Source organism: Octodon degus, unplaced genomic scaffold (genome assembly GCF_000260255.1).
Source record: "Octodon degus isolate 3935 unplaced genomic scaffold, OctDeg1.0 scaffold00081, whole genome shotgun sequence".
Classification (NCBI taxonomy): domain Eukaryota; kingdom Metazoa; phylum Chordata; class Mammalia; order Rodentia; family Octodontidae; genus Octodon; species Octodon degus.
In genome coordinates, this window is record NW_004524657.1 from 79,124 (window position 1) to 96,783 (window position 17,660).

The 17,660-nt window shown below is 52.3% G+C and overlaps 1 protein-coding gene across 1 annotated transcript; it reads right to left on the reverse strand.

The window, feature by feature from the left end:
• Nucleotides 1-243: 243 nt before the first annotated feature.
• On the reverse strand, nt 244-17,158 carry Tmem72 (transmembrane protein 72). Its single transcript, XM_004636599.2, has 5 exons — nt 16,932-17,158; nt 6,071-6,137; nt 3,008-3,079; nt 1,748-1,887; nt 244-1,599 (listed from the first exon to the last, which is right to left on the reverse strand). The coding sequence occupies exons 1-5, from the start codon at nt 16,999-17,001 to the stop codon at nt 1,121-1,123; spliced, it is 828 nt and encodes a 275-aa protein (XP_004636656.1). The 5' UTR covers nt 17,002-17,158; the 3' UTR covers nt 244-1,120.
• Between the last annotated feature and the right edge of the window lie 502 nt (nt 17,159-17,660).

Sequence of the window (17,660 nt, forward strand, 5' to 3'; positions counted from 1 at the left end):
TGGGTAACTGCAGGGGGACCCAAGTGACAGACACTGCCAGCCTCTACGGGGCCTCATTTCTACACCTTTGCAAGACAATGCATTGAGAAGTCTAAAGCAGGGACAGGTGTCCCTCTGCAGACCACAAGCCTTGTGATCCAAGGCCCACCAAGCTGCTTTGTGCTGACCATGAGGAGCAACAAGGCTGCCCTTCCTGCACCTTCCAGAAGTAGGCACCACACTGCAAGTCCTTTACCAAGACACCACACTGCAAGTCCTTTACCAAGAAATGTCTGCTTCTGACTCCTTTCTTCCTGCTGGCTCACTTCCCTTCTGCAGCCTACAGTGCAGACCCAGCCTGCCCACCACCTCCGACCCTCCTCCTCCCTCTCTGCCTTCTTTCCCCTGACTGTGAGCAGCCCTGTGTTCACCACCTGTCCCCAGATAGGCGCTAATGTGACAAGGTCACTTCTCATGCTGTGACTGCCTCAGCTGGTGGTCCTGTAGGGACACAGCTAGCCCCACAGGCTGTACCTGGGCTCCTATCTGTGTGGACTTTGGGGGGACCTAGGGCTAGGAAGCCTTCAGCAGTGCTTCAGGAATGAGCTCTCCTGGCAGTGGACACAGAGCTGTGTTTTTCCCTGGTGGCTCTGTGATCCAGAATTCAGCTTTTAGCAGCTGCTCTAGTGTTGAAGTCTGTAGCCTTGGTTTCCACTGCAGCAATCTTGGTTGGGACCCATGGCCACTTTCTACATCTACCTTTGACCCTGTGCCGGCTCTGGCCGCCACTGTCCCTAGGCTCTCAGAGTTGAGAAGCTTTGGACCAGGAGCCAGGCAGCCTAGTGGCCTTTGCCAGGTCAATGTCCTTTGTCTACAGGAGGCAGAGTCAGTAACCTTGCATCCAGTGTGGACTGGGAGCCACCATCTCAGAACAGCAAGAGTTTTCCCATCCGTGGTCAGGAGGGAGGACTCTGGGTTCTCTGGTGCCTTCCAGGTTATCACTCCACATAACCCTGATGGCCCAGAGGACTGGCCACTTTGAGGAGCCTGGTCACTCAGGAGAACCTGACCGTGAGGGCCCCATGCTTCCCTGCATGGCAGGCAGCATTGGCCATGGGCTGCATTTCCCTTACCAAGCCACTCAGTACAGATTCAGAACCTCGAGCGAAGACAGCAGTCGTGGGGCCTGGGAAGCTGGGATGATGGGTGCTGTGTCGGAGGTGGTCTCCTCTGGCTCGCTGTCCCCATCATCTGGTGTCTCAGCGAGGGATGGGATGATCCTGACCACGCTGTCCTGGAAGTGCACCTGCTTTTTCTTGGCCACGCCTTCTTCAGGCTGTAGTGGGAGCTCAGTCATGGTATTGGGGTGGGGCACACTGCCCATTCCCCTCGTTCCCCATAGGAAGCTCTTCATGCGGATGAATAGGGAGCTGGACGTCCCTGTGAGGGCCCCTTGGAAGGTGTAGGTCTGCTCTGTGTCCCCAGAGTCCATGGTGCTCACAGTGCTGCCTGAGGGGTCTTTGTACTGCTCAGGGGTGCCCAGCCCTGCAGCTCCAGTCTTGGCCTTCTTGCGCTTGCTTAGCAGGAAGTAGGCGAGACCCGTGACAATGAGCATTGAGCCTGGTGACATCAGGGCAGGGATGAGACATCTTGGATCCCGAGTTTCCCCCAGGCTCCCAGTCCCAACCCACAGCCCCCACACCCAGCAGTCAGGTGTCAGAAGGCCCAGGCTGAGCAGGTCCCCTTCTTGCCCTCCTCTCCCTCCTACCTGGAATGGTCACATGCCACACCAGCACTGGGTGGAGGAAGCAGGCCACCGACAGCAGCACATAGGCTACGAACTTCTGGAAACAGCCCAGCCAGTGGGCCTTCTCCCTCGCTGCATGGGCCAGTGACCCTGGCTGGCACCTGGGAGGCAGGCAAGGTTAGCAAGGCCTGGAGAGCTGGGCACCCTGTGTGGCCAGATTGGTGAAGTGGCCCTGGCTTAACACCTCGCCAGCTGAGGAAGCCTGGCTTCACAGAAAGCTCAGGTCCTCAGTAAGAGGCTTCCACTGTGAGAGGCTTGCTTGACCCCTCCAGAAAGACTGCCTACTCTGTCTTTGTGACCGAGGGCAAAGGAAGGTAAGTGGGAAGCACAGGTCCTCATGGGAAGTCTGCATTGGAGAGAGGAGTGTGCATGGGGGATGCCTAGCTCTTGGGGCCTGGCAAGGTAGATCATGAGGGATTTCTTCCGCACAGGTATGCGGGACCATGGATGGGTGCTCAGTGGCCAGCAGCACCTAGGCCAGGCTGGCTTTGGGGAAGGAGTATGGTCCAGGGACACCAAGTCCTCTGCTGCCCCCTGTTGGCCATAAGTGCATATGTATGCATGTGTGCATATGTATGCATGGGTGCCTGTGTGAGTGTGTGTGTGTGTGTGTGTGTGTGTGTGTGTGTGTTGGCAAAGCTGTCAAATGCCCTTTCGCACCCCTCCCACAGTTCTTCAGTTCTTACTGAGTCTCTGGCAGTAGGTGCAACCAGAGGGACACAAGGTCCCTGCTGCTGTTCTAGACATGGCCTGGGTGGTGTGCCAAGCAGCAAGGTTTTGGGCCTGACTCTCTCACAGGCCATGTGGTACCCAGAGGTCTGGGCCCAGCCCCTGGTCACGCTGGTAACAGCGTCTGCCCCCTGGGAGTTGGCTGGGCAGCAGTGGGGACTCCCAGCAGAGGCTCATGGCCCCTGATCTGTCCTGGTACTCATGTCCAGCCCTACTCCCCAAGCTGGGCCTTCTGTGAGTCCTCACTCAGAGATGGCTGTACACTGGGCCCTTGGGACTATTCCTGGGCAGGAAAGCTGACTCTCCAGGATCGGGGCCAGAACAGCTCTGATGGACCTACCACTTGGTTCTTTGGCTGGGAGCATGACAAGGAACGTGATAAGCACTCTGTCCTCCACACTGACCAGAGGCAGGATGTTCCTGCCATGTCCCCACAAGCAGAAGCTCTGGGGTCTGGTGGATGCTGATTGGGCCCCATCTGAGGACACTTACTTAAAGCAGATGGCCAGCAGCTGTGCCACGAAGTAGGCCCCTTCAAACACAGCGACAGCAGTGCCTGTGAACCTGCAGTGGGGACAGGTAAGGGTGGGTTCTGCATGGGCCTGACTTATGGCAGGCCATCAGTCACCCAGCCACATCCCCAGGTGCTGGCCAGTGCCAGGGCCTGGAAGGAGGTGGTGTCACCAATCAGTAGCAGCATCTCTACTGCAGTCACCAGGGCTAATGCCCGTGCCTGGCAGGACCATGTAGACCCACAAGCCCTGAACTCCTCCTTTTCCCATGTCAGTCACTGGGAGCACTGGCTGTATCCCTCAGACCCCAGCAGGAGCCCGTCCTCTCTGGTCCCATTGCATTGCCTGGGCCCAGCCCAGCCTGGCCTTCTCCATCTCAGGGCCTGTCCCTGTCCCTGATCCTGTACGGTTATCCCTGGATACTTGATCCTACTGACACTGAGTCTGATCTTCTACCTCTGATCAGAATGCCTGTGCTCCAGGGACCCTGGAGTCAGACCTCCTACACATGTGTTAAATCACATATCCTAGCATCCTCCCCTGGGCTTTAGGTACCAGTACCTTGGGGAATGTTGCTGAAATGTTTTCAAGAAGGACCTCACTGGTCCATAAAACTGAAATTGCTCAGCCTCTCTCCAAGTTATTCAAGGACTTCCATATTCCCCAAAAGTGTGAGGAGCTGTCAGGTGCCTCAAGGACTTTGCACAAGTTTGTCCTCGGGAGGCTTCTCTTTTCTCCCTTGTCTGTCTGGTGACATCTTGCTTCTCTATGCTGAAGCACATGACCAAAGCTACTCCCTGTGAATGGTAGGCAGTGTCCTGGCCCAGCCTGCTCCCTGGGTAAGTGCGCCATGGAATGAATGAATGGCCAAGGGGCAATGCTTGCTGGAGGGGAAGACAGCTCAAGGTCAGGGCCCCTGAAGGCTGTGGGTGCTTCCAGTCAGCGCTGCGACCATGGAACGGAGGTTTGAACTTCCTGTGACTTGCTTTCCCCACTGTAACCTGAGGTAATTACAGTGCTTCCACTCTGTCAGTTGTGAGTCGGAGTTCATAAGGCTCCTGTTCTTGGCATATGGCAACCACTATGTAAATGCGCGTCAGTCCTGCTCCCTGCCGCTTCTCACCTTGGGGTGTTAATCTATACCTTCTCCCCTCTCCTTGCTTTCCTGAGTGTCTGCCCGATTCTTAACCCTCAGTCTTAAAACGATAATGACTAACATTTCTAGCTTGATTGCTGTATACCAAATTCTGAAACCTTCAGAACACCGACTCCCTTGGCACTGGCAGCAATCTTATGATCAGCGCTCCCTCGATTTACAGATGAGGATACTAAGGCATAGAGAGCTCCAGCCCTCTGCTACGGTCATGTGGCTGGTCAGGAGCAGGAGCAAGACTTGGACCTGGCACTTAGGTGCCAGAGCTGTGTGACTAAGAAGCGACCAAGGCCTATGCTTTGCAAAGCAGCCAGAGGCAGAGCCTGACTCTACATCCCAGGGCACGGGGGAGGTTGATGCTCTAGGCCTATGCAGCTCATGCAGATTTCCTGTCTAGTCCTAGCATGGTGTGGTCCTTGGGGTTGAAGTGCAAGGCGTGGAGGTTCAGGCTCAGGAGCAGGGGGCCTGGGTCTTCTCAAGACATGCAGAGATGTCAGGGAGAGGCAGAGCCAGAGGGCATCATCTGCATTAATGCCAGGGCCCCACAGAGCCCAGCGCAGAGGCCGGGGTGGAAGGTGTCTATGGCAGTAGAGCAATAAACACCCAGACAGTAGGAACTTCAGGTTGGCCCAGTACCCAGGGCAGGATGCTTGGAGTCAGGGGTACGAAATCAGCTTCACCAGCCCACAATGGGCCAAGGCATCCATGCTCTGTGGCTTGGTGGCAAGTGGTATGGATATTCAAGGGTACAATAGAGCAATGTGAAATATGGTGAGGGCTGAGACAGAGGGAGTTGTCAAGGTCTTCAGAGAGACCTGTGTGAAGGTACAGTGTGAACGGGGCAAGGAGGGTGGCCCCTGGGCCCAAGGGCAGCAAGGTACTGTGACATGTGAAGTTGCTCAGGACCAGCAGCCACTGCAGTACAGAAGCCACATGGGGCAGGGAAGGGGAAGGCACAGCCCAAGACCCCACAGGCTTCTGCAGCTCTCAGCTTGGAGTCCTTTGGCATCTGGAGGCTGCAAGGAGCAGCTTCCTTTACCACTGGGAGGAGACAGCCAGGAAGCCCTAGGTACAGGGAGCCCAGGTCTGACCCTGGATATCACTGTGCTCTGATCTTCTTGTCGGGGTAACTTGCAGCAAAGGAGAAAGGATGGGGCCTGAGGAACCTGGGCCTGCAATGTGGAGCCTGCTGGTGTGGGCTGCTGCCTGCTCCCTCTAAATTTCCTCCTCTGCACAAGCAGGTTAGTGTGCCCCTCTCCTAAGGACTGGGGGCCATCAGAATGAAATGAAGCAACACAAATAAGGCATTGAGCTGCACTTGGCATGGGAGAGAGCTCAAATCTACAGCCCATGGCCCTACCCCACACCTTCCAAATAGGAGCTCTGTTCAGGTTTCTTGAATAAGAGATGATTAAAGGGATGCATGTGTGGGTGGGTAGATTCATGGGTGGGTAGATAGATGGACAAGTAGGTGGTTGGCTGGCTGACTGGCTGGGTAGGTAGGTAAATAAGGGGATGGGTGGGTGGGTAGATAAGTGGATGGATGGATGGATGGGTGGATGGATGGATGGATGGATGGATGGATGGATGGATGGATGGATGGATGGATGGATGGATGGGTGAGTGGGTGGGTGGGTAGATAAGTAGATGGATGGATGGAGGGATGGATGGATGCATGGTTGTATAGATGGATGGGAAAGTGAATGGTTAGGTGGATAAGGTATAGTTAGTTGATTTAAGGGATAGTCTAGCTATACCATGGGACATCCTAGAAGCCTCCTGGACTCCCCCTGCTCTGGGATAGAGTCAGTACCTCTGGATCAGTGCATGTGGACATGTGTGGGGTGAGTGGGCACTCTGCAGTGGGGAGGTCAGGGTGCATGTACTCACAGCAGATAGAAGGCCAGGCTTTTGAACTGTCCCCGAAGGAGGGTCTCAGTGCCCACGCTGATCAACACTGAGGGGTGAGAGGAGAGGCAGAGTTGTCTGACTGCCCACACAGTGGCACTGGCCTGCAGAGGCCCTTGCTGTGGTGAGGCATCTCCTTGGGTTGAGGTCAATCACTTCTTCTCCATGGAACCAGCAGATGGGACTGGGAAGTACAGGAGAGCTCCAGGGACTGTTGCTCATGTCTCTGTAGAGTAGCTTAAGTAGCTACCAACATCCCTGGTTATTCCCTGCTTTTTGACATGCAGCTGTTCCCCTGCTCATGTTGTCCTTCCAAGATCCTCACTGTCCTGTAACCTTTATTTAGGTCTAGTATGTGGCCAGGGCGGACCTGTCCTATCCATCTCTTGCTGTGCTGACTTCCGGGACAGCCTCACTGTCTCCAGTGGGCCAGGCAGCTGCATCTCACACCCACTCATGGCTCTGGCCTGGTACTGACCACACCACCAGTTTCTCTCCCCTCCCTTCCTTTCCTGCACTGGTACCTGCACTGGAACCCTGACTCCTCCTCTGGTGACACCACTGTGCATGTGCCCTGCCCTCCTTGCCCCAGAGAGAGCCAGTGTCCCTTCATCCATGCTGCTTCCCCGAGCCCTGGCTCTTCCTCTCTGCCCACAGGGACACCCTCTGAGCTCCCCACTCATGTCCCATGTGGAAGAGGACCTTTCACCCCTGCTGAGAGGCCACCCCTGTACAGCAGGGAGGAGCACCTGTACATCATTGTCACTTCTGGGGGCTTGTTGGAAGAGGAGAGCCAAGACTGATGAAGGCAGGGATGGGGCACGATACTTCCCATCTCACCCCCAGATCCTGCTCTACCGCTGGCTCTGAGCAGGGCTGTGACAGTGACCATCTTCTACCCACCGGGTACTGACCTTCTCACAGACGAGTGTCTCAGAGCACGTGCACACAAACAGGTCACCCAAGCCTCTGTTTTTTCCACATCACCCAGGGGCACAGTAAAGCTCATGACCTTTAGCACATTACCTGTGCTGGACTCAGTCCCCATTCATCTCTGGTACAGAATGGCTATGAGGATTTGGTGAGTACTACACTGGTGTGCACTGAAGCCACTTACTAGTTTTTGATAAGAACGGGCCACTCTGACTGCAGAAGGAGGACTTCCCCCCCCCCCAGGGCTGGGGCTTAAGAAAGGGAATCTGACTCAGGGCCAAGGGCTGAGCTTGTGCCTTTTCTGGCCAAGCTGTGTGGGCTGGAACAGGTGACAGGCAGATGGCAGGAAGTTCTTGGAGTCCAGCCTTTCTCCTGCTGTGCAGCTTTGGCATATGGAGAGTCATCCTGGTGGGCAGTCACAGGAGCCACGAGAGTCTGGGTGTGGGAGCTCCCTGGCTAGCCAGTTGCTGCCCATCCTAGAGGGTGCCACCACACACCTTAACCACACAGGTCCTCCACGTGTGTCCTGTTCAATCTGCATACCTCCTGGGCAGGAACAGGCAGCCCAGTGTTCATGAAAAGCCCAACAGGTTCCCAGATGCAGCATCTGCCCAGGCTTACAGGTTTCAGGAAAGGGAGAAGCCAGAGCCTGGGAGTGAGTGGTGGCGGTGGTAGCCTTTGGTCCCTGGCTCCCATCAAGGGTCAGAGAATGACAGGGATGATGATGGACTGTGAGGACTTTCCTGGGGCCTTGTGAGCATGGAAGGGAAGCTGAAAAGGGAGCCCTGTGTTGGTCCCAGAAGTAGAGCCCTGCACCCATGAGCACAGCTGTGGAAAGGTTTGCAGTTTCCATCAGCTCAAGGCAAGAAGCCATCCCTCAGTGCCTCACTGACCCTGGCATCCATGGCCCTTCTGATTGTCAGAGATCCCAAAGCTGGGGAATTCTGGGGCTGCAACCTCAAAGGATCTGAGGTCCCTTTCATGCCAGCAATGGGGAAAGCACAGGGATGCCCACAATGTGCCCATCTGAGCCCAGCAAGGCAATCCAGATCCACAATCAGAGAGCTGCCCCAGTGCTTGCAGATGGACCCACATCCTGTGCACCAGGGCAAAGCTCTTTCCTGCTTCCAGTATCTGAGCTGAGCAGAGTGATTTGCTTTAGACCTTAGGGAGCTACCAGACATGATGAAAACAGATATTCAACAGCTCCAGAGCCACTGCATCAAGCCCACGAGTGCTAACAGAGCAGGGCCACCCTTCACCTAGCCAGTGCCTGACTGGAAAGGCTGTCTGACCCTCCAGGCAGGGACACACACTTCACCTAACACAGCAGTGAGCCCCATTTGTTCCCCTGATGTGGGAAAGTTATGGCTTGTAAGCCAGAGAGGTCTCCTTCAGGAAGGCTTCACTGAGGCATACTTAGCCTGTATTTGCTGCACTTACAATAAAGAGCAATTTGATAAGCACTGATGTTTGTCCATATCCGTACAGCCTCCACTACCGTCAGGAGAATGAGCCTCCCCCAAATTGCCTGCTATGGTATTGTTGTACCCTACCGCCCCAGGCTTCCGTGTTGCTAGGGATGATTCTGTATTTCCCACCAGTCTACATCAGTAGAGTCAATAGTAGGTACAGCACTTGTCTTGGGCTGTCTTTTTCCACCAGTACGATTACTTCAGATTCAGGCATGCCATAGCACATGTCTGCAGGCCACACCTCTCTCTCACTGAGTCATACTCCTCGGGAGATAGGCCTGTTTGCTTCCAGCTCACCTCATGTGGGCACACGGGCTGCGACAATGAACAAGCTGGTGATGGCCACTTGTGTTGCTCCTTGTAGCGCTTCCTTTGCTCTCGGCTAGCTGCTTTGCAGTAGCATGGCTGGATCCTCTGGCAGGTGTGTGTTTACCTTTGAGAAACTATCCAAACTTTTCCAAACTGATTGCACCACGTGCATCCCACAAGTACTGCATGAGAGAGTTTCATACCCTTGTCTACTCGGCCACACTTGATATGGTGGCAGCCTGATCATAGCAGCCCCTCTAATAGGTATCTAATAGTTCTTCATGGTAGTCTGGGTTGCATTTTCCTAATGGCTAATGATGGGAACATCTTTCCACATACTTATCTGCCATCCTGTCTGCTCTTCATTGGCTTCAATTTTCAGTGGCCTAGCATGTCCTGAAGAGAAAAGTCTTACATTGTGATGGCATCTAATACATCCACTCTGCTATGGATTGAACTTTGTGTCTAAGAAATCTCCATATAACCCATCACTGAATTTCATCCTATTGCCTAGGACTTTTGCAGTTTTAGGTTTTACATCTGTGATCCATGCTGAGCCCTTTTTCAGGCATAGGGTACAAAGCACACACAGAAGTTGACTAATAAATGAATATTCAGTGGTCCACTATCACTGGTGGTCATAAGTTACATTTACCACACTGAAGTGCCTCTGTGCTTTTGTCAAAATTCTGTTATTTACACACACCATGAGTTATTTCTGGGCTCTCTTCTGCTTCATTGATCTGTTTGCCTTTTCTTACATCAATACTCCACCTTTCTTGGTTTCTTTGCTTTAAAATAAGACTTAAAATCAGGCCAATGTTAATCCTCTGACTGTTGTTTTTTATAAAGGTTTTTCACTATATTAAACCTTTTATATTTCCATGAGAATTGTAGAAACAGCAGTCAATTTTCTCAATTTCAAGCCTCCTGAGATTTTGCTTGAGATGATACTAAAGCTTTTAACAATATTAAGTCTTCTGCCTGATGGGCAAAATGTATTTTCTGCATTTATTTAGTACTTAGGTTTTCTCCACTTTATGATTTCTCAGCAATGACTTTTGTTTTCTAGCAGATGGCTTTTAAAAAACATCTGTCTTGAGATTTATCTCTTTCATATTTTTCATGTAACTATGAATTGTGTTTAAATATTTTCATTTTCTAATTTTTGCTAGTGTGTAGAGGTGCAATGTTGTATAAACATTCCATTTACTGACCTACTGTTTAATGACAGTTTATACTTGCAACTGAAGAGCTCTGCTCAGACTTACCACCCACCAGTTGGATTTATGATGTTTTCTTTTCTATATAGTTCTTACATATTGTTTATTAAGACTTAATGTCTTTTTTATGCAGTATACTTGTTAACTATATGTGCTGATTTGCTGATTGTACTCTACCATACAGTACAGATTACTGCAGATCTATGTTCTGTTATACATTAGAGTACTACATGCAAGAGTTATGCAAATGAAAGTGAAGTCATCAAGTTGGAGTTTCCTTTCACCATTTCTTTGTTCTCAGTACTATAATTTACATACTAAATACAATACCTCACTAGCAACTGATTCAATTAATAACAGTCTTGGGACTGGAACTCAGGAGTTAAGCAAAGGATGTCTGTACATTGATTTAATGTCCTGCAACCATGTAAGTCCTTTATTAGTTCCAGTAGCTCTGGGGGTAGATTCCAGGAGATTTTCTACAGATGATCATGTAATCTGTGAGTGGAGCTTTTTGCTATACTTGGCAGGCTGTATGCATTTTGCTTCTTCCATTACATGGCTGCCCTAGCTAAAGGCCCACTGAAGTGCTAGTGGTGTATAGTGATGGTAGACAGTCTTGATTTTTCACCAATTTGGGAGAAAGGCCTTCTGGCCTCTGATGTAACTGTGCTTTCTGTATGTTGTTATAGCTTAGATCTAAAATGTTCCTCAAGTCTCAAGGGCTCACAGGTAGGGCTTTTGAAAGATGATTAAACTATCGGGTGCTATGGCTGACTTGCTGTTAGGAGGCTGGTTCTGGCCCTGAAAGGCAAGTCACTGTGAGTGTGGGGGACAAGGGTCTATTTTCCTTCCCTGATCCTCTCTATATCTCTGCTTCCTGTGCACCATGAACTGAGCAGCTTCTCCTCTGCCAGGCCACTCTGCCATGCTGTTTCTTACTAGGGGCTATGGAATCTGGACTGAAACATAAAGCAAACTAAACCTACCCTCCTTTAAGTTGTGGGTGTTGGGTTTCTTGTCCCAGTGATAAGGAAAGTGGCTAAGATGCTTTTCAGTTGGGAGAAGATTCCTTTTGTTGATAACTTACTGATGTTTTCTTTATCATGAAAGAATATTGGATCTGGGTAAAAGCTTTCAGTGTACCACTAAGGTGACAACAACCTTTCTTGGTTAGTTAGTATGGTGGCTTAGTGCTTTTGGTTAGTGTAACAAAATGCCACAGGCTACGTGTTCACACTAGCAGACATTTAGCTCTTACCATCTTGGAGGCTAAGAGCCCAGGATTGGGTGTCAACTTGTTTGTTCCCCGAGATCCACTTGCTCACAGCAGGTTGGATTCTCACTGTGACTCAGTGCGACAGAAGGGTCCAGGGGACCTTCACACACCTCTCTTAAGAGAACTCTAACATAGGAATTTGGGAGCACATAGGAATTTGGCCAGTTCACAGCATGTAGTCAGTTATAGTACTTGATTTTCAAATCTTAAAGCAACTTTATACTGTGTGCTAAACTTCACTTGGTTGTGAGATATTATCATATATATTATATATATATATATTTGCTAAAACTGTTTAGAATGTTTGCTTCTTTGTTGATGAAGGATAATTAACCTATAATTTTTTCTTTCTTTCCTTCCCTTTTTCCCTCGTTTTTCCTTCCCCTTTTCTCTTTCTCTTCCTTTTTCTTTCCCTCCTCCTTCCTCTTCCTCTTCCTTTTCTTGGCCTCCTCTACTCCTCTTCCCCCTCCTTTGCTCCTCCCCCTTTACTTCTGAACTACTGAGAATTAAACTGAGAGCCTATGTACTGGGCTACATCCCCAGCACATTTTCTATTTTTTTATTTTGGGACTGTCAATAAGTGCCTAAGTTTCCCAGGCTTGGTTTGAAAGTCTCAACCCATCAGACTTTTGGAAGTCAGGCCTGTACCCTCAGGCCTAGTTATGTATAGCCCTCATGTTACAACTTTGTCCAAAGTTTTGGTATCCATGTAAATGCTGATTACATAAAACAAACTTCTGGAAGTCTGCATAGCATAGATCTCTCTTCCTCAAGTTCTGCGATGCCCCTGTGAAGCTGTCTAGGCAGCTCCATAAGCTTGTTCTGGTTGCAGTGTTTGGATGGAGGGACTCCTTAGGCCAGCACAGCTTCTTGAAGCTACTGAGTGTGTGACCCCAGTTCCCCAGCATCCTCCTTGTGAGCCCACAGAGGAAATGTCCTTTGGCCTTGGAGTCAGGTATGCCTAGGCACTTGGTCCTTGTTTTCTCTCTTTGTTCACAACAGGTGTGTCTGCTTCCTGTCCCCCACAACAATGTTCCCAAGCAGAGGACTGAGCACATACCCACCTAGCAGGAGCCACACTTCCCTGCCCACCCTGCCACCACAGGCACACGTCCCACTACCTCCCATTTCCTTTATATACCTCTCTGCAGGGCCAAACAGGACTGAGACAGTTGTGGAGGAGTCATCAGCACATTGAAAGTAGGACAGAACTAGCCCCTTCCTTCTAGCTCTCTATACTTGGTGTATAAATACCTGGTTCCTGTGGCTCAAGACTCAGAGGAGGTGTCCGGAGGTCAGGCCTCTTACAGCCTCCTTTCCAAGCCTCCTGGCTTGGGTCGCATGGCTCCCTCACTCTGGTCTTGTTTATTCTGTGCCTCTGGGATTGACCTGCACAGGGTGGGGACCGTGTGGGCCTTTGGCAGTTCACCCACTGTGTGGTTGGACCCAATAGTTGTCCCTGCCCTATAGACAGGAAATAAAAGCTTATGGAATTCTGTGACATGTTCAGGACCACACACCTAATGTGTGCAGGAGAGAGTTGCGCACCCACCAGTACACATAGAGCTCTGTGGCTGGGATGTGCAGTCCCTAGGCTGCTTTCCTGGTCACTGGGTGCAGCCCCTTGAGCTGAGGTCCTGCAGAACATCGACGACACAGAGACCAGCAAGTGTTTGCCCACTCAGTGAGTTGCAAGCAGAGCTCCAGATTTGTGTCTGAACATGAAGGGAAAGGAAAGGAATGCTTGGACTACAGCCCGCTGCTCTCAGTGGGAGGGAGATTCTGTTTACTTGTTCAGCTGATCAGATCAGGAAAGACAAACAGCCAGAGTCACAATGAAGACCGGAAATGCAGCAAAGGCCGCTAGGTCTCCACAGGGCATCGATCCCCAGCAGGCAGCTGGCATTTAAGAAGTGGTCATGGGGTCTACACATGCATGCGCGTGTGCATGCGTGTGTGCGTGTGTGTGTGTGTGTGTGTGTGTGTGTGTGTAATTAGCCTGTAGGACCCAAGATAGCTGCTTTGGAAGTAACTGTTCCTGGAAGGCTTTGAACAGGGACAGAGTTGGACCACGCATTTGCTTCACCCTTTAGCAAAGGTGGACTGGGCTGTGGGCACTGCTTTCACCCTCATCTATATTAATAAGCACTGCACGTGGGGTTGTGGAGAATGTGGCTGCCTTCGTCCCATGCAGAGTCAGGTTAATGGGTCAAATCCTGGAACAAAACAGCCCCAAGCAGTCCCAGCTGACCCCAAGCCCTGGACGCACTGGCGGGGCTGCTGCAAATGTCATTTGCCCCACTTGGTCCTCCCCACCTCCGTTGTGCTGTAGAGCCACCATGTGCTGCCCTGGGGTGGGTCAGCCTGGAGTACCAGCATCTGACCTGCATCTGGCCATGGAACTGCTGTCAAACTGACAGTCATCATGAGCCTCAGTGTCCCCACATGCAAAAAGTGCTTGAGTGCTGCATGGCAGGTATCTGTGACAGGACAATGACTCTGAAGCTGTCTGTGTCGACCCTTCTAGAGATGGGCAAGACTCTTGCCTCTCTGCTTCCTGTCAAGACACCTTGGGTCTTGTGTGCCACCTTCCTAGTCTCAGTTTCCCCCTGATCATAGGAATGAGCATCCACAGGATGCTGCTTCCTGAGCAGCATTTAAAGTCACAGTATAGAGTACGGCCCCCAGCAAAGACACAGGGCCACACTGCTGTTATCAGATGCCACTGCCCAGAGCAAAGTGGGAAAAATTAAGCAAAGCACCTGGAGGTGGGTGTGTTGGCACAGGCCTGCAATTCCAGCATGCTATGAGACTGAAACAGGAGGATTTCAAGTTCAAGCTCAGCTTGGGCAATTTAGGAGCTCAGTCAGACTCTGGTCAACATAAAAAAGAAAAATCAAAAGGTTGGGGATATAGCTCAGTGAACCTTGTAGTACTTAAGGGGGGAAAAAATCTGAGTGTGCCAGGGAGAAGCCTAAGCACCAGGGTGGTGCTGCTAGATGAGTTTTGCCCATGTGACAAAGGAGGAGGGTCTGGGTCACGAAGTTCAGCAGTTAAACCTGTGTCCCAGGTCCCTCAGCTGACAGTGTGCAGCCAGACCAGCCCCGGGCAGAACCGCCCAGGCAGGGCTTGTCCCGTCTTGGTGTCTGTGCCTGGTGTCAGGTGTACTTGGGAGGGCACTGTGCAAGTGACAGGCAGGTGGCACCTGCAGGGGGAGTGCATTCCATGTGCCACTTCTCAGGGTGGTGGGTTCTAGGTGGTGCTGGGCCACCTCTCAATGACAGGAGCACCCAAAGGTCACACAATAGACATATACTCACTGCCTGACAAGGTGAGACAGGGACACCACAGAGCCCAGTGTGGGCACAGGTAGGCAGGGTCTGTGATGACCTATAAGCCTGGTGACTGCACCAAGCCACAGAATTTCCTGACTTTATGACTTGGGCTGGGCACAATCTGCCCCATACCTGCTTGCCCTGGTTTAAAACTGGTACTGCCCTGTCTATTCTCCAGAAGCACATGGGGTCTGGGCTGGACTTCAGCCTGGGCCACAATTCCTGTGGAGTGTCATCCTGAGAGGCTGAGGACAAGGACATTCCGGTGAGTGGTGCCTGCCATGCGATAGCAGCCAGGATTCTGCCTGCTGAGGCCAGGAAGGGCTGGCACTTGGGATCCTTGGGTCACATGGCTTCCTAGCTAGCCCCTGGGACAACCTCTGCCTACAGAGTTCAGGCCATCTCCAGTCCCTCCCCACCAGCTTTCTGCAAAGTGCTGGCTCTGTTCAAAGTCTCTTCCTCCTTAGCAGCAGTGCTGGACAATGAGGCCTGGACTTTCCAACAGAGGATTTCAGAAAGAAAGAGGCTTAAGGGAGGAAGGAATTTGCAAATCCTATATGCTGGAACCAGGCCAGGTGTCCAGAATTTGAGAGGGAACTCAAGATGGCGATTACATTAATGGCCCCTGCTTGCCCTAGCTCCCAGCACTCAAGCCCACAAGGTTCTCTGAAAGCCTGGCCATTAGAAGGCCATGTGAGGGTCTATTTTTAGCCTGGATCTGGTCTTGAAACCAAGTGGGAGGTCTCCTCCACATTACCAGCGGCCTCAGCCCAGAGATAAAGCTGTGGTTAAGAAGAGCAGTGCAGGTGTGGGGGTAGGGCTGCAGACCCTGACCCTGCTGGAGACAAATGGCCTCTTGACCTGTCTTTCCTCAATCAATTCAAACAACAGAGGCTTGTATCTCACTCAGCTTCCTGCAGGTGCCTGGCCTGCCTCTGTGGGGGTGTGTCTGGGGCTCCTGGCAGCTGTCAGGGGCAACAAGTACCAGGGGAATCCAGGGCCTGGGTCACTGGTAGACAGTAGTGACAGGGGAAGAGCAGGACCCTAACCCAACTGTCATTCTTTACTGGGCTGGCCTGAGGGTCCTTGGTGGCCATCCTACATAGGTGACATGGTGGCTCTGGAAGTAACTGGGAAGCCCACTTTCCTACCCCAAGATGTGGGCAGGGCTCTGAAAGTCCAGGGCAAGGGTTCTGGGCTACCTGTCCCTCCGACCTGCAGCACAACCTTAGGTAAGGTCGCTGCTCCTATTGGAACTCAGCAGTTCCATCTTGCACTGGAGGTGGGGTGAGCCCCTCTCTATGGTCCTGTCAGCTCTGACTCCTGAGCTAGGTGCCCTAGGATTAGTCCAGGTCCCCCCAGCTCTGAGCTTGTCCTGGGGCATCACACTCAGTTCTCAGCTATGCACAGCTCTGCATCCTTGATGTGCCCAAACACTGGCTATAGTCTACCCCGGTGGTAAGAAAGCGCATGTGTGTGTCTGGGGGCAGCGGTGCCTCCAAGGTCACACATTCCGTAGAGGACAGGGTCAGGGCTTGGACTGGGGCTGCTGGCATCCAAACGGGCAACCTTCCCTCACTGAATACACTTCTTCCAGGAGGCTTTGATGCCCATTTGTCTCCTCCTGGACCTGAGTGATGTGGGCCAGAGCAGTGCCTGGGAGCTTTGCTGCTTCATGTCCCCAGTGGTTCATGTCCCCAGCACGCATTCTGCTGCTGGTGACCAGCACAGGGGGCTGTGCCTTGGGCGAGAAGGCAATTCTGGGCAAACTGTCTGCAGCCCGGCCAGGAGTGGAAAGGACCAGCCCCGGGCCTCTTCATTCCAAAAGCCCTTGGGTACTTCTGTGGTCAAGTCCCACAGGACACGGGGCCTCTAAGGTGTTCCAGTTAGCTCTGGGGCATGCCCAGCCTGTGCCCCCAGGGGGAACTATTCTAGAATGAGTGGGCATCCTCACTCCCTATAGGCCTCCTCCATAAAATAAGCAGTTTACTCAGCCATTTTCACTCCTACACAGTAGGCATGATGCTCCTGTTTGCCTTTTGCACCTTCACCAGAGACCCTCACCTTGACCTCTCACCCTCCAGGAGGTGGGGGCCAGAGCTGGCTGGCCCTCTCAGGATGAGGATGCTGAGGGTCTCTGAGGTTCTGTGGGGCTGCTCAGAGATAGGCTGTGGTGAGGTGCAGCACAGACCCTGTCTGCTCTTCACCAAGCAGAACTTCCCAAGGGGCTGGGGAGGGAGCTGGAGGACAGGGAGCTGGTGAGGTCAGCCTGTCCAGGTGGGGCCTTACCTGCTGCAGTGGCGATGCCCAGGATCCGGCAGGTATATTCCAACCCAGTCCAGAATACCCACAGCTTCATGGTGGGGAAGCAGACAAGTCCAGTGGGCAGGCAGCAAAGGCTCTGACCCAGGGATGCTTGCGATGACTGTGTGTGCCGGCAGACAGGAGCTACAGCTTCCACAGGTCCCTGAGTGGAGCCCTGCCTACCCCAGCCAGTCCTGGCCACTGCAGGCCAGGAGGTGTGAGTGCCACTAGGCTGGTCAGGTGCACAGCTTAATCATTACCTCAGAAGAACGCTCCAGCCTGGCCCGGAGCCGGAGCCGCTGGCCCAGCAGCCGGCTGATCAGGCTGATTAGGGCTGGGCTGCAGGAGCCTGAAGCTGGCGATTAACCATTGCTGGCTGGGAGAAAGAAGCTACAGAGAGGGGAGCTGGGATCCTCCTTAGGAGGCAATGCTACTGAGAAATTCACATCTGGGTGACACACCTGCTGGACAGGGGCTCAGAGGGGCCATCAGTGCCCACCTAGTTGTGTGAAGGTGGGAAAGAATGAGTCTGTAAGTCACCCACAGAAACAGCTTCTGCTGGAGTGTGAGCACTGAATCTGTTCTGACCTGGTGGATCCAGACTCTAAGCAGGCAGGGGCTCTGCCCAGTGTACACAAGGACCATCCTCAGTCCACCATGGATACCAGTGACATGTGACATGGGAGGGAAAACCCCTGCCATTTCTCCTGAGCG

Coding starts and splice junctions, on each gene's coding strand:
- Tmem72 (XM_004636599.2), bottom strand. CDS start 17,001: ATGAAGCTGTGGGTATTCTGGACTGGGTTGGAATATACCTGCCGGATC. Junction 1,888..3,007: donor CTGCTGGCCATCTGCTTTAA/GTAAGTGTCCTC, acceptor CCTGCCTCCCAG/GTGCCAGCCAGGGTCACTGG. Junction 1,600..1,747: donor GTGGCATGTGACCATTCCAG/GTAGGAGGGAGA, acceptor TGATGTCACCAG/GCTCAATGCTCATTGTCACG.